General features: G+C 33.8%; 3 protein-coding genes across 5 annotated transcripts; 1 reads left to right on the top strand and 2 right to left on the bottom strand.

The window, feature by feature from the left end:
- Positions 1–1162: 1162 nt before the first annotated feature.
- Positions 1163–8950, top strand: LOC111206315 (B3 domain-containing protein REM7-like). The gene is made up of 5 exons (XM_048757153.1): positions 1163–1281; positions 7929–8028; positions 8080–8442; positions 8536–8830; positions 8922–8950. Exons 1-5 carry the CDS (start codon positions 1163–1165, stop codon positions 8948–8950), a joined length of 906 nt encoding a protein of 301 aa, XP_048613110.1.
- A 3272-nt stretch (positions 8951–12222) lies between these two features.
- On the bottom strand, positions 12223–13000 carry BNAC05G49740D. Its single transcript, XM_013841408.3, has one exon. The coding sequence runs from the start codon at positions 12998–13000 to the stop codon at positions 12416–12418; it is 585 nt and encodes a 194-aa protein (XP_013696862.1). The 3' UTR covers positions 12223–12415.
- LOC106400990 (binding partner of ACD11 1-like) lies at positions 12223–14560 on the bottom strand. 3 transcript variants are annotated; one of them, XM_022703243.2, is made up of 5 exons: positions 14450–14560; positions 14094–14228; positions 13948–14023; positions 13776–13880; positions 12223–13674 (listed from the first exon to the last, which is right to left on the bottom strand). In XM_022703243.2, exons 2-5 carry the CDS (start codon positions 14210–14212, stop codon positions 13270–13272), a joined length of 705 nt encoding a protein of 234 aa, XP_022558964.2. In that variant the 5' UTR covers positions 14213–14228; positions 14450–14560; the 3' UTR covers positions 12223–13269. The 3 variants fall into 3 exon arrangements, with proteins under 3 accessions (XP_022558964.2, XP_048614017.1, XP_048614018.1); XM_048758060.1 differs by having other exon boundaries at positions 14094–14244; positions 14450–14512; XM_048758061.1 differs by having other exon boundaries at positions 14094–14236; positions 14450–14512.
- Positions 14561–15771: the final 1211 nt, after the last annotated feature.

The following is a 15771-nucleotide window of genomic DNA, read 5'->3' as shown; positions in this document are numbered from 1 at the left end:
TGTGTACCACCTATTATCTCTAATATATATAGCTCAGTGTTATACCCAAGATAATGCAACTTTACCAAATCTTTCATGTAGCCACATATATAAATATAGCTTGGCATATTTACTTTTTATTTTCCTTCTTCAATGTTTAATTAATGTACTTAAAATAAAAGTCAGTTATATTTCTTACATCATATATTTATTAGTTCGTTTGGAAAGACAAGACAAAAAAGTCACAAAGTTTTTAGTGTGGCATATGACCGGTCTAGAACCGAATCGGACTTGCCAACACTTCTCTCAACTTTGTAATTTACTTTAGACAATAAATCGCTGAATCATTTCGTTTTATTGTAACCTCCCAAAATTTATGGATCTGATTAACAGATATGCCTTTGTATCACCAGCATAAGCATCACTAAGAAGTTAAATTTGAATTTCATATTCTAAACAGTTATATAAGAAAAAGAGAGATAACTTTCTAATACATACAAACCTTTAAAGTACGTTCAAATAAGTGATTGATCACTTATGGGTCCATTATAGTACAATAATACAATTAAATGAGCTAGAGACATAGAAATTAATAAAATAATATAAACACATTATCGCTTCCAAATTATGGTATATATTGAAGGTATTATACTCTATTTTACTCTATTGGAAAGATTTTATCAAAATTTTATTTAAATTTTTTATAAAAAAAAAAAGAGTATGGAAATGGGTCCAGTTAGAAAAAACGAGATTGAATGAAAGAAAATTTTCAAGGCTATGGCCAACCCTATGCGGACTTTGCAGCAAATATTTTTGACTAAGTCCCTGACAATATCGTTTTCTAAATACAATTTGGTCTCTCTCTAAAAACTAAAAGCTCTCACCTCTCTCTAAAGAAACCCGACAAACCCTAACTCCGGCCCGGTTAATCCGGCGCCGGAGGAACCCTTCCTTCCCTCTAATCTTTTTTTTCTTTGCTCTCTACATCTCTGTCCTGTCAGTTTGCCGATATGCTCGTTTATTCTGGGTCAGAGAGACTCATCTGAAGCCTTGATTCAAGGAGGACGGTGGCGAATCCCGACGAGATCTGGAGTGACGGCGAGGCTGACATGACGACGGTGGTGTAGAGAGTCGGCTTTTAGGGTAGCAGAGAAACCGGATCTGATTTTTCTTTTTTAGATCCATGGCGTCTCCGGTTTGGCGACGGCGCGTGAGCCCGAAAGACGCCTCCTTTCACATGGATCTAGGTCCTTACGAGGCAGTGAGATGTGAGGAGGAGATAGTTGAAGGCAAGTTGAAAGAGTATGGTCTCCCGATTCTCGGGCCCACACAAACCATGGGCTTCGCCGATTAGGTGGAAACTGAAAGTTAACATACGGCGGTTTGTGGCGACAGTTTTAGACCCATGCGACAAAAAGAGAAACTAGTTAAACCGTGGGTAAGGATTTTGCTTCTCGGAAAGCTTGGATCTGTCTTATTTCGGCTCATGCGTGTTTGTCAAGGCCCGACTTTCATTACGGATTTTTGTGTCCGATTATTGGCTGAGGGTCGCAACTCTGAATACCAAGAGGATGACACTAACTCGAGGATGTGCCTTTGGTGAAGAAGCTACTGGTTCATGTACTCAATCTGTCAATCATATGGAATCAGTAGGCTAGCTTAAGAATGTACTCGGGAGTAGTTTGTTTATTCACTTGCGTTAGTAGTTATTGGTCATACCATTAGGTCGAATGTAGGGGTTTAAGTATTTTGTTGGCATAGGAGCGAAGCTTTCGGACCAGTAGTGTTGAGTCCAACCAAGAGATGCACCGAGAGGTGATGAGGCTTTGGTCCGGTGCAGCAATCAAATCCTTGGGAGACCGATGTCAATGCGTCAATATGGTATCTTAGCCAGTGATGAACATTATACGTCTACAATGTCTTCGCTTCTTTTGGTCCAAGTAGTAGTGTAAGAACCGGCTTTTCCCGTGTAGTGGGAAGAGTGTCGCGTTCAATGGATCAAAATTGCAACAAAGGTTCAGATTGGTAGTGTAGGATCTAAGTAGTGATTCTAGATGATACTAATCTCTTTGTTGTAAGTGTGGTTGTAAAATCATGTGTACTCTTCATTGGTTAATGAAAAGTTGATGATGAGTTAAAAAAAAAAAAGAGTCCCTGACAATACGGCCCGTAGAAAAAATATATTTACAGATACAAGATATATATCATATAAGTATACACTGTAGGTTCACATATATTATTTAGCTTTGTTTCCAAAGAGTAGTTCCATCCTTATCCCCATCATGAAAGCAACATTACAATGTATGGTCTACTTAGCATGCATCAAAAGAAAAAGAATTGAGCAGTGGTATCTCATTTTCCAAGTTCTTACTAGCTTAAATATAAATTTATTTATTTTTGCTTCTTTACATGAATTAGGCCATTGTGTCTTGGTACCATCGACTTGTTAAGGCCGTTTTACTGGCTAATGTATTACGTAATTATTTAAACGTTAGTTTGTTTTTCCTCAAACATTGTATATTATATATAAAACGTGAAATTTTCGCTAGCAGATAGGCCACAAAATTGCAGATAGGCCACAAAATTGCCTTCTTTTTTTTGGGTCAAAGCCACAACATTGGCTTTATATATCTAATTTTGTAAAGTATATTGAATGAGTGTTTACATCTCTCTATGCAAAGCTACTCAACCTCGAAGAAGACCTTAATTCGATATTCTCTGTGTTGACACAGAATTAGTGATCTTAGCTTAGGGTATGGTTTAAATTACCTGGTTCAACTGCCGTTTCATAAGTTTCTTACCTCGAAGGTTGTGTACACGCGCCTCTTGCTTATTCTGTTTTTTTTTTTTCTATCGTTACACAAAAAATGTCACTTTACAATTTAAACTCAAATTAGATTTATTTTCAGTTGAAAATTAATTGGAAACTACATTGACTTTATAAATAGTTTTATTTATCTCAAATACTATTGATCAGAGAAGTGTAATTAATAACAATTTACATATATTTCACCTACTTTCTTAAATTGTGTGAAAAAATGTCAAAGCGTCATTTATTCAGAAACGGAGGGAGTATTAGTTACAAATTCGCAATTTAATGGAAAACATGATACTCTTTCCCTTTTTTAAAGATAGACGTTTTGGTATTTTCACTCATTAAAAAAACATACTCCCTCCGTTTCAATTTAAATGTCGTTCTGGAGGAAAATTTTCGTTTCAAAATAAGTGTCGTTTTATGATTTCAATGCAACATTTATCAATAAGATTCTTCTGTTTATTTTTTCATTGGTTGAAATATGGTTAGGTGTATGAGTAATAATGTTTTTATTTTGAAAATGTACAAAATTAAACGTTTTCTTAATCCGTGTGCATAAGTCTAAAACGACAAATAAAGTGAAACGGAAAGAGTATTAATCATGCATTGTTTTTTTAAAAATTATCAAATTCCAATGTTTTTTAACCAATAGTCTTCCAATAAACCTAATTAATTTTATTGAAATTTACAATTTTCATAAAAAATACTCCCTCTGTACCATTTTAAGTGGTGTTTAAGGTTTTTACACAAAAATTAAGAAAATACAAATTTCTATGCAATTTATCTTGGTTACATAAAATTGCATTAAATAAAATCAGTCTAACCAATAAGAAAAACATGTAGTATTTTGTAATTGGTTGCAAATTTCAATTAACATTAAATTTTATCTAGAAATGTGAGAACATCACTTATTATGAAACAAAATAAAAATGCTTAAACACCACTTAAAATGGTACGGATGGAGTATATCTTTGTGAAACCATTTTTTAAAAAATTTATATCTTAATGAAACAGAGGGAGTATAAACTATCTTCAATATATATGTATATATATATAAACAAAAAATAAATATATTGCAGCAACTTCTCTAAAATAAATAATTCCTTAATAGTTAATAAAGCTAGAATATATTCCAATTTATTTTAAATAACATTTTACAAATTTTAGAATAAAAATAGAGAAATTGTATATAATATAAATATTTATTTTAGAAAAAGAAATAAAGATTGAATGAAATAAATTTACTTCTATATACTATTATAAAATTAATATAGAGATGAGTTGAAATTTTTCTAAAGATAAATTAAATTTCACTCTCATATGTTTTTCAGATTTATATTTTTGGTATTTTTTTCTTGATTTCTATTTTGTTCGTACTTCTACAAAATTTTCGATTATGTACAAGCATAAGTGCAATATAGTAAGTGAATATGGTGACTTCAAATATGTAACTAACTCGATTGTGTGGAAAACAATACTAGCATATATCTTGATTGAAAACACAAAATCAAAAGATTAATCCACCATATATTACTAATTTAGAAACTAAACTAAACTAAGAATAAAGTGGGCATTGATGGTGTTAGTTGTTGGAGGGAATGGCTCAAGTTCCCAAAGAGATTAATTATACTTCTAATGAGATGAACGTTCGTGGGGCTTTTCTTTTTATGATCTCATCATGCCAAGTGGGAGCGACCTCCAAATCACATACCAATATACCACTAAGGCAATAACCTCCACGTGTCTACCAACATATATACATACATGTAAAACAGATTTACGAGGACAAAAATAAAATTATAAAAACTCAGGGAAACCTACCAACTTTTATACTCTTCCTATCCACTTGATCAAGTTTTTACTTGTTTAGTGTGAATTGGTTTAAGCTAAGCAACTTCTAATTCTAAGTAAGCAAACCAATCAACTGTTATTTGAGTGTAAAACAAATGTCATAAACTAGACTTAGTTATTTTTGTCTTGTTTTTTTTCTGCTTTATACAGCCACTCGTTCTATTCCTATTGATATAATTATAAGTTAGTCCTCATCTCCCCTATTTAATAAGGAAAAAGAGCTTTGCTCTAAGCATATAAAATTATTTCAGCATATATATGTGTGTTGATTGGTAACTAAGAATATATAAAATTGATATCTGGATGTGAGATTTCAAAGTCGGGAAATGATAATTCGTACTCTATAGCTAGGGGTGGTTCGATTGTGACGGGTTCAAATATATTGATCTCTAGCTGAAGACTGCATATCGATGTAAAATTGTGTCGTAATTGTATAGTAGATAAAAGTATGAAATTTGATACTAGCTATAAATTTAATAAAAGAATATAAATATTACTTTTTATACACTTATACTAATATATCAATTTTAATATATCTATACTATTATCTGCAGAGTGATTTTAAGTTCTGAATTTTCACATTAAAAATTAGAATGGTTAAAATCGTTGGTATCCTAATGAACAATTATATTCATTTTTTATTTAAATTATTTGCTATAAATGATTGTAAATTAATATAATAAAATTAGCCAAAAATATTTTAAATTTTATTAGATTAAATAATTGATATAAAACTAATATAAGAAAAGTTTTCCAAAAACTTAAAAAACATATTTCAAATAATAAAATATAACTTGTGTATATACTTTGTTGCTATCTAAAAAAACAAAATTAAGTAATATAAATATGTATAAATAAATATATTTAAATAAAATGCATTTTATATAAACAAAAGAGAATTTTGAGCGGTTTTAAATATTTATTTATTATCAATAAAAGTATATTTACTTATTATTAATAATAAGAAAATTAAAATATCTATAGATATTCAGTTTAAACGTTTTGAGAATATAAAAATAATTTATCATGTTAATCTTTTAATTAATAATGTTTATACTAATAAATATCTGTAAATAAGTATGATTTTATGTCCGAACGAAACACCTGGTAAATATTATAAAGGGCGTAGAAATTTGATACAAGTAATATTTGTTATAATTATTACAAGGCTCTTAAATTTGATACAAGTAATATCGATATAATAATTACAAGGTTCTTATCTACTGCACATATTAGTGAGCAGAAAATAGGTCATATTCTCTCTAATAACAATGTTCTAACTTTTGACCAATTCCAAGCCTAACAATTGATATTTTTAAATTTAATCTCTAAACACCAGCTTCTATATACTACGATTAGGTCGTGCTCGTGGTATTGGCCTATTGGGTATCATGCCGCTCCATTGTCATCATTACGCTGCCTTTAATCTTTTTCTCGCCACATCGTATCGTATGGAACTCGTATTTTACTTAACAAAATAAAACTTAAAAAAAAAAATCATACCAAAAAACTTTTAAAGAATCTCGGTATGAAAGAAGACGAAGACGTAAACTTTTAAAGACTAATATCAAAAGAATTTTTTTTTTAAGACAAATGCTTTACGTGAATCTTTATTGCGTACACCATTAATGGGACTTATCTAGATTACTATCATAAACTTAGTAATAAATCTATGGGGCTTGTTTCAAAAAAAAAAAAAAAATCTATGGGACTTTTTTGGTGGAAACACAAAAATATTAATGCGTTTGTCTATTTTCATTAATTTGAACTTACATTTATCCCCATATGTAAACACGATAGATAAATAATCATATAAATTCGCACACGTGTGCAAACAAAAAGCGATTCAGATTTTTTGGGAGGTTTTATTGGGAATTACTGTTAACATATATAGTTCAAAATATTTACGTTTAGTAGAGGTAAGTTGCATGGGATTCCTACAATCCCATGGGGCCTCACTTCAGAAATTTGAACCAGCTTTTCTAGAACCCTAAAACTACTCCTCTTGTTCTTTTAAAATATTTTATTCATGTGTCTACAAGGCTACAACGAAAAGCTTCAAGGAATCCGATGTTCATTTTAAATTCTACTTAGGTCTCCGTAATTTAATTTAATTATACTTAGGCCTTAATAATATACTAATGTTTCGTATTTTCATATGTTACTCTAGCTCCATTGCCTCTCCTAAATTATCCTTGTTTTTACTGCCATTTATCTATTTTCTTCTTATTTAGCTAAGAGCTAGCATATACGTAGACCGATAGACTCCTTCCGAAATTCGTTAGACCATGCGCATCAGGGGCTTTAGACGGGTTCACGGGCCCGAGTTCTAAGGTCGGAATGATTAAAAAGCAATAAAAATGGGTTTGTTTCGACGAAACGGGCCTTACGGTTGATCCGCTATGAAGCGGTTTTAGCCACGCGTCATGTCCTGCTTGGACGAAACAAACCGCGTAGAGGGGGAGGAAAGACGGGTTTCCCCGTGTCTCTTCTCATTTTCTCTTCTCGAAAGAAAAGCTAGGGTTTGTTGTGTGAGAGGCGATTATACGAGCGACGCCGAGTCTTGCCGATTTTCTCGTTCAAATCGACGACGGAGAGTCTTCTCCACGACCTCTGGTGAGTATCGAGTAGATCGACGGTTTAATTTCGTCGATTTTGGTCCAAATCGTTTAGTGACATTTGATATCAATTTGGGGTTTTCGAGTTTCGGATGTAAATCGATAACTGGGTTTCGATTAATTGATGTAAATCGACATGCGCGTTTAATTTATGGTTTGTTTTAAGGTTCATTTCTTTAGGATCTAAATCGAATTGTGAAAAAAAAATATTGGGGGTTTTTGGTGAGGGATCTAAATCGAGTAGTAGTATGTTTAATGGTTCTGTTCTCATCGATTTCTAATCGGTTTGCATTTTTTCATATTGTTGTGTTAAATATTGTCGATTTATTTGACATGATTGTTGTGTGTTCTTGTTGCATGCATAGGACAGGAACATAATCATAGAACTATACATAGGACATGAATATAACCGGACTTGGCTCATTTAGAATTGTTTTCATGCATGATAGGATTAGACCTTTGAACCAAATTTTTGACATAGCAAAATATATAGCATCAATGGTTACTAGTCGATTAACAGCTTCAGTATGCTTTCTTGAATGGAAAAACAAACCACATTTTTGATTTCTATAGTTCTGTGGTCTTGTGTGGTCTATAGTAGTTGGATGCCATTTTTTTAAATTGGAACTCGATTAATACATGTAATTGGAACTCGATTGTTGCAGATGGAAACTCCCCGAGAACCTCATTTCTTCAAGCCTCTTCTTCCTGGTTGTCAAAGTGGCGTGGTATTCTCAGTTCTTGAAGCCTATTTTTCCTTATTTTGTATGTTGGTATTTAGGATTTATGTTTAACTATTCCTTCTCTTACTTGCAGGCAATACCACTTGACTTATACTCAAAACACATACAAGGGGCTGAGATCAATAAACCATGGAAGCTAAGATCGGACGCTTCGGATCAAATTTGGGAGGTGATCCGAGAAGGCAGGACACTCACCAGAGGTTGGAAAGAGTTCACCGAAGCACATGATCTTCGCATCGGTGACATTATCATCTTCAAACACGAAGGAGACATGGTCTTTCATGTGACTCCTTTTGGTCCTAGCTGTTGTGAGATTCAGTATACACATCCTCAAATCGTTAAGGAAGAAGCCGACGCGGATGATGCTCCTACTTTCTCATACGACTACTGCTTCTTGGCTGAGGTTACTGCTACAAATCAAAAGGACGACAAAATGGTGAGTAAAATTTTGACTATGTTACACACCATATTTAGTTATTTCTTTGTTTGTACTACTGCTTCTTGGCTGATGTTATTTCTGTGTTTGTAGTTTCTTCCTGTGGAAGCTATGTGGTGTGGTGCTTTGAGCCAACAATGCAAAGAGGTCAAACTTCAAAACAAGGAGGGAAAGTCATGGACTGAAAGCTTCGGATTTAGCGAATCAGACGGCGCATATTACATCAGCAGAGGGTGGAGAAAGTTCTGTCGTGATAACATATGCACCAACGGAGCTTTGTTTGTGTTGAACGTGGTTGGAGATGGGACGACAACTCCATTACTGTGTGTATGTCCGGAAAGGAAGGAGTGTACTGAACTACTGATCAACCACTTCAGCAGAATCGATGGTAAGTCTTCTCATTTGACTTGTTTGTGTTGTCTATATCTTCAATGTTACTACTTTGCTTCTGCTTTAACTTGTGTTCTCTTCTTCTACAGGTAGCGTTGCTTCTACCTCACGAAATTAGATGGCTCTTTTGCGGTCTTTCCTCTCTATCATCTTAACTTGTTTCTTTTTGTTTCATTAGCAGCTTATCAACTTATGTATTTCGGTTTGTAAAACTTGAATGGTTTTTCTATGTGAACTTTTATGCTAAGTTAAACATTTCCGAACTTAATTCCTTTGTTGAATGCGTAGACTGATCATCGAACAAAATGTTTCTATGAATTGAATTTAAGTTAAGAAACAACATAAAGTTTTAAAACATAGCTTTTCTACATCTGAAAACACAAACCAAAATATTAAAACATATCTCGAAACCAAAACTTAAACTCCAAAACTAAAACATAACTTTTCTACATCTGAAATGGCACTCTTTATCCCGATGATATGTTCGAGATTTAGAGAATCATGATCGTTTGAAAGCTGATTTAGTCTAAAATATTTGGCAAAAGTTTGGTTTCTCGTTTTATGTAATCTGTTCTTAATGTATTGAATAAAATGTTTTCATCAATTTTATAATATATTTTAATATTTTATTCATGTATTCTGAATAATTTTTAATTTAAAAAAAATAAAAAAAATATTATTATTTTATTCCTATGAACTCCTTCTTCAGGTCCACTAATTCAGAAAACAACAAATTCGGGTTAATAACTGTTCATGGACCCACAAAAAAATATTAAAAAAATTTGGTGAACCCAAAAGTGGGGTTCACCTATGCTCATGCTCTTAGAGATCTATGTAAACCGCTATAGATATCAATTTTTTTAATTTTATACTGGGAAAATAAACTATAGAAAACAAGACATTCTTGCACACTTTAAGGATGCCTGTTAGGATGAGATTTGACCAAAATCTACTATGCGCCGGCCATTTTCTGTTTACTTTTTCAAAAGACTGACCAGTTCAGAGTTAATCACTTTCCTTTTCTGGATAAAGTTTTCTTTGATTTGGTTAAAGTTTAACCAGTTACATGGTATGTGCGTTCAACGTAAATGAAAAAGATACAGATGTGCACGTATATGTATGTGCAGGCTATTCCCATGCATGTGAAAAAATGTGACTTAAAGCTTGGGGAGAAACTAGAAAGAGAGGAATCTTGCGTCTTTATTGAAAGTTGAAAGTTGATACATCCATCTATTTTATAGTGTATTCATAATGCAATACACAATTTCCAGCTTTCTATAAACTCACATTACAACCAGCTTCGAAGAATTTTATTGGTGCGCTGTCCCGTATTTGAACTTGGATCTAGCTAGTCAGATTCAAGCATTTCTGCCCATTGTTTGAATAGAGAGTGGTTGAATTTAATCTATTGAAGTTAATCATGATATTAGCAAACACTGAAGCACTTCTTGAAGAAAATAATATGATTCTTATTTCAACTGATTACTTGAAATATTTGAATTGCATCCCATTATTAGACATGAATAACTTGTTTCTTATATCTAATATTTCATGGAATATACGTAAAATAATACTATATCTTATTACTGAGCTTCACCATATCAATGATACGCATAACTAAATAACTCAATGTTAATCGTCATAATCAAGGAGTTACTGAAAACAATGTATATCTAAATTAACCAATAAAATAAAGTATAAACAAGTATTCCGTTTGTTTCATAATAAATGTCATTCTAACATTTTTTGTTACACAAAAAAAGTTACTTTAGAATTACAATACAAATTATATTTTACTTTCATCTTGAAATTAATTGTAAATTGCATTGATTTTATAAATATTTTATTTATCTCAAATACCATAAATATTTTATTTATCTCAAATACCATTAGTCAAATAAACGTAATTAATAACAACTTAAATACATTTCAATTACTTTTTAATCTATAGGAGAAAAATCAAATGACACTTATTAAAAAACAAGGAAGTAATTAAAAATAAGAATGGTCGCCAAAGAAAAAAAAATCGCCCAAAAAAAATAATTAAAAATAAGAATGATACGGTCAAAGTTGGAAATTGTGTAAGACTGCCTAAGATTTGATGAGAATGTGTCAGACATCAAAGTGATGGTAAAGTTCTAACTCATCTCTATCGACCAGCTCATCCACTCACAAACCTATAATCCGTTTCTTTCTCCAATGTAGGAGTATACTTTAGTTACTAACAAAATTAATTGGAATCTAATGGAGATAATATATGGTCAAAGAGACTGCATCTGGATTCTCATGTTATGTAAAAACAATTCGCGTGATATTGCCATACAACGAGCAACTGATCCGACTCATCTCGGTAAGTTCATCAAGATAAATTGATTGGTTACTGGTGAGAAATAAGGATGAGAATGTTTGAACAAAAAAAAAAAGAAGTCATAAAAACTTTGAACTTTCAAATTACAGTTAAAAAAAAACTTTGAACTCGTGTTTGAACCAAAAAAATACTTCAATTTTTAAATATTAGTCATTTTAACTCTTATTTTTGTTGAATAGACCATTTTAGAAACCTGAAAAGTCAACTGTTAAATATGTAAATGTTTCTTAACTCGCTAAACAACATTGTTTTAAAAACTGAGTATACATTAATGAAATGTGTCGTTTTACATATGTAAACATTTAAATCATATCATCTTTTGCAAAACCTAAATTTTTTAATTTTATAATCTCTCAATCTTCTAATCTCCAAAACCCAGAGCCATTGATAATATAAAGGATGACTAGGACGATGGAATTACTTCGGGTATGTCGTAGTGAGAAATCTTAAGTAGAAAGTGTTCGGGAAACTACGATTGAACAACATAATCAAGTCGGTACTAATGAGAATGATAATGAGGTTGAGAATAACGATATTGGTGTTGAAGAAGAATTTTTAAATAGTATTTAAAACGACGTTATTTAGTAAGTTAACAGACGTTTGTGGTTTAATAGCTGATTTTCCGAATTTCTAAAATGGCCGAGTCAACAAAAAATGAGAGTTAAAATAGCCAACATTTAAAAGTTGAGATATTTTTTGGTTCAAACACCGGTTAAATTTTTTTTTTTACTTCAATTTGAGAGTTCAAGATTTTATTGGATGTTTTCTCAAAAAAGAACAAGGATGAGAACGTAGAATCAGATCAGCCAATGGATACACGAATAATATAGTATAAATATGAATTAGTTACACGATATTAATAGTTTGACTAGCTTTTGCTAAAAAAAAAAAATAGTTTGACCAGCTTAACATCAATCATTATGGTATTAACTCCTATAGATTCTTAAAATGCACGGCAGTTGAAAAAAGAAATATCCATGCCGTTTCTCTTACCAAAACGAAGACTACTCGCTGTTTCAATATAAACCAAACATGAAGACGTTTCTTATCGCACAGCTAAAAGCGCGCCAATTACGTAGTTCTTCTCCCACATAGATAAGATAGAAAGATACAAACAGAGAAGATGAAAACGACTCGAATTCTACTGAACAATCAATAATCACAAAAGATTTAACAATCATTTTGCCAAGAACTGGAAAAACTGAGAAACAATTTTCAGAAGCCTTTAGCACCAGATTCTTTGACAACGGCAGGTTGATCAGCCATGGACAAGCAGTACTTAGCAATCTCTCTGAACTTAGGAACGCTTCTCAGATCCACTTTCGTCCCGTCTCTCAGCGTGATGATGATGTCCCCCCATTCTCCGATGAACCTCGGCACAACCTGGACGTCCTTGATCACCTTGTACGAGAAATCGCTCCGGTCTTCTCCGGTGATCCCCGATATCACCGTCACGCGGAGGTTGGTGAACCTGTAACGGAGGTTAAACGCTCGAGACACGGCTGCTAGCGTTAGTGGGAGCCAGAGGATGGTTAGGCCTAAGACGAGGTTCGCCAGTAGATCCCCGTAATGAGCTCCGCCGTCGAAATAGACAGTTTCTTTCTTCACTGCGGGTTTGGAATCGGAAGGAACGGCGGCTGAGGAGGAGGAGGAAGCTAGGAGGAGTCTTCTGTGAATGTGTTTTTGCGGTAAGTTGATGGAGGAAGGCAAGGAAGAAGCGGGGAAGGAGAAAGTGGTGGTGGAGAGGAGGAGCGATTTGCGAATGATGATGGTTGACGGCGGAATTGAGGATGCAGCCATGGTAAAAGCCTTCTTGTTCGTTGTGGAGTGAGCGAGAGAGGATTGAGTTCTGTGTGTTTTTGCATCCTATCATTGGTACATATTGCGCCACGTGGCCAAAGCTCCATCTTAAGACAAATCTATCCACATGTATTCACGTGGCACATACTTTTGATACATACGCAAGTAAGTTTATATTCATGATCACCTTTGCATCACATATATATTCACAATCACAGACGAATACGAATACGAATACGAATACGGTTCTGATCAGTTCGTCGGTCTATTCACTGCCTTGGTCCACGGCTGCCGAGATCAGAGGCAGCCTTAGCCGCCCGCTCTAACGCACCGGACAGCCAAAGAGCTCCGCTGGAGAAGTAACTGCTATTGACAACGCTAGTTGCAGCTGCCGCAGCGGTTCTTCCCGTGGCAGAGACGGCTGATTTGGCTTTGTCTGAAACATGGTACTTCTGGTCGGTCAATCTGACAGCTTCAACCCCAGCGAAGATTTTGTCAGCGAGACCGAACCTCTGGTCTAGTTGAGATACTCTAGCAGCTGCCGCAGCTGATACACCGTGGGATTCGTCAAAGGCTTTAGCTTTGGTTAAAGCGTCTTTGCCTAGCACAAACCCTGTAGCCAGCATTGATTTCACCACTTCTCCCGCGTTGAACTCGCCTCGCTGCGGATGAGGCTACATCGAGTTGAAGCAAAAAAATGTGAACAAGCTACAAACTCCAACAAGATTTGATTTGTAAGTCTAGAGGGAAAATGTGAGAAGAGATTTGCTCATACATGAGAGTTAGCTTCATCTTCAAAACTCGCGTTCCAGAAGTCAAACTCCTGGTGATGCTGTCCCCAACGAGTGATGCAAACGCGCTGATCCAATATCGTTGCACCCTGAGGATTCCAAAGAAATGAGTCCAAAACAAAAAAAAAAGTGAATCAAATTCTAAACCACACTCACAGTGAGTAGAACAGCAGTTTCCTGAGAATAAGAATCCTTGAACATCACATAAGCAGTGCACGCTTGCTCACCAGACCTTATAACAACACAACAGAGATTCATTGTTCCGAATCAAGAAACAAAATGGAATATCAAATTTGACTCACTTGACAATATCAATATCTTCAACTGCACCAGAGAAGGAGAAGAAGTCTACGAGATCTTTCTCAGTGACAGCTGGTGATAAACCAGTAACTTCCACACCGTATCCATTTTGATGATCCATCTTCTTCTTCACTATCCTGCAAAACTTAGCAACTAAAAGCCCTAATCTACAGATTCATCAACGTGATCAAACCTAGGGAGCTAGACCAAATCGAAACGAGTGATAACCACACATAACGATTAAGCTTTTACATGATTTGAAATTTTCTATTCTGGATTGCAAATTCGCATCGAGAACATGAAATCGTCGATTCGAACATAGTATTACTATAGATCTAGAGAAGAACCACCAACTTACCTGTTGTTTGACCAACTCGCACGCAGAGAAGCTTGAGAGAGAGAGAGAGAGACGATAGTGTTGATGATGGGAGGGACTAAAAGTGTGAACGCGGTTTGAAAAGTTCGAGAGATCTTAATGGGCCCTATTATCTAATGGGCTTAGATTATAAACTAGTTTTAATGAATACAGTTACATGTACGGTAGGCCCAGTAAGGTTTGAGATTATTTCCCAGTCCAGTCCAGCATTAAACAAACAGCCCCATAATCACGAATTGTTTTTTTTTTTTTTTTCACGAATTGTTTTTCTTAACACCCATAATCACAAATTGTTATTAGAAATTTTTATATTTTAAAATACTCTTTGGTGATATTAATCATACTATAGTCCATATTCTAGCACATAAATAGTGAAAATAAGTTCATGAAAAGAGATAAGACATTGTTACTTTCTACTTATTCTTCTTGAAACTTTGCTTTTCATATACATGATGGATAAACCTTGGATGTTATCTTTCCAACCGTCCAAACATGTAAAAGTTTTCTCGTGATAATGTTCTTTTTTGTATATTGACTTATGTAGCCTACAGATAATTATAAAATTATTCGTGCATATCAGAATTACAGAGGAAAAGAAAGTTCACGAAAGGAGAAAGAAATAAAAAAGGAAAGGACGTCCGCCTAACATTCGTCTCTGCTGTATTGGTAAAAAAACGCAAAGAACATATTATTATTCTTGCGTATGAGCCGTTGGCTAAATCGATACTTACGTCTCTCTTTCTCCATCTCTCGTTGTTCTCTCCATGGCCACGTGTGTCATATACTTAGCTAGTAAACATTTAAGAAACATTCTTTACGTATGGACCGGATCGTAGATGATTCACGGTTGTATCTTTTGACCAAGCTGTTATGTAGTTTCATGCAAAACAAAAGTTCATGGTTAGAAATACCAAATTATAGTTTGATAAATTGGAAATAAACATGAAGAAGGCCATAATAGTATTTTTCAAAAGAAATACTCTATAAATGGTATAGATTACAAGAAATAGGTGAGTATATTTGAGTCCAGCAGTAACCATTATCCATCCTTACCATATTTGGTTAATTTTATTGCTTAGTTTTTAGGTGGAATTTTAATTTCATAGTGAGGATCGTCAAATAAAGATTTTGATATTGAGTTGACGTCAATTCGGAGTTCTACAACGTGTTTTATCAATCTTACCTAATTTTCTTAAGTCGTAATTTTAGTTTTGTCCTTAATTGACTCCCGTTTAAATTGGTCTATTCAAAGAATCCCAATTCGAGTTGATATCTCCCCTCTTTCCTCAACCATGATTAATATT

The sequence above is a fragment of the Brassica napus genome, chromosome C5, assembly GCF_020379485.1.
Source record: "Brassica napus cultivar Da-Ae chromosome C5, Da-Ae, whole genome shotgun sequence".
In the NCBI taxonomy this organism is placed as follows: Eukaryota; Viridiplantae; Streptophyta; class Magnoliopsida; order Brassicales; family Brassicaceae; genus Brassica; species Brassica napus.
This window is presented reverse-complemented; position numbering and strand designations above follow the sequence as displayed.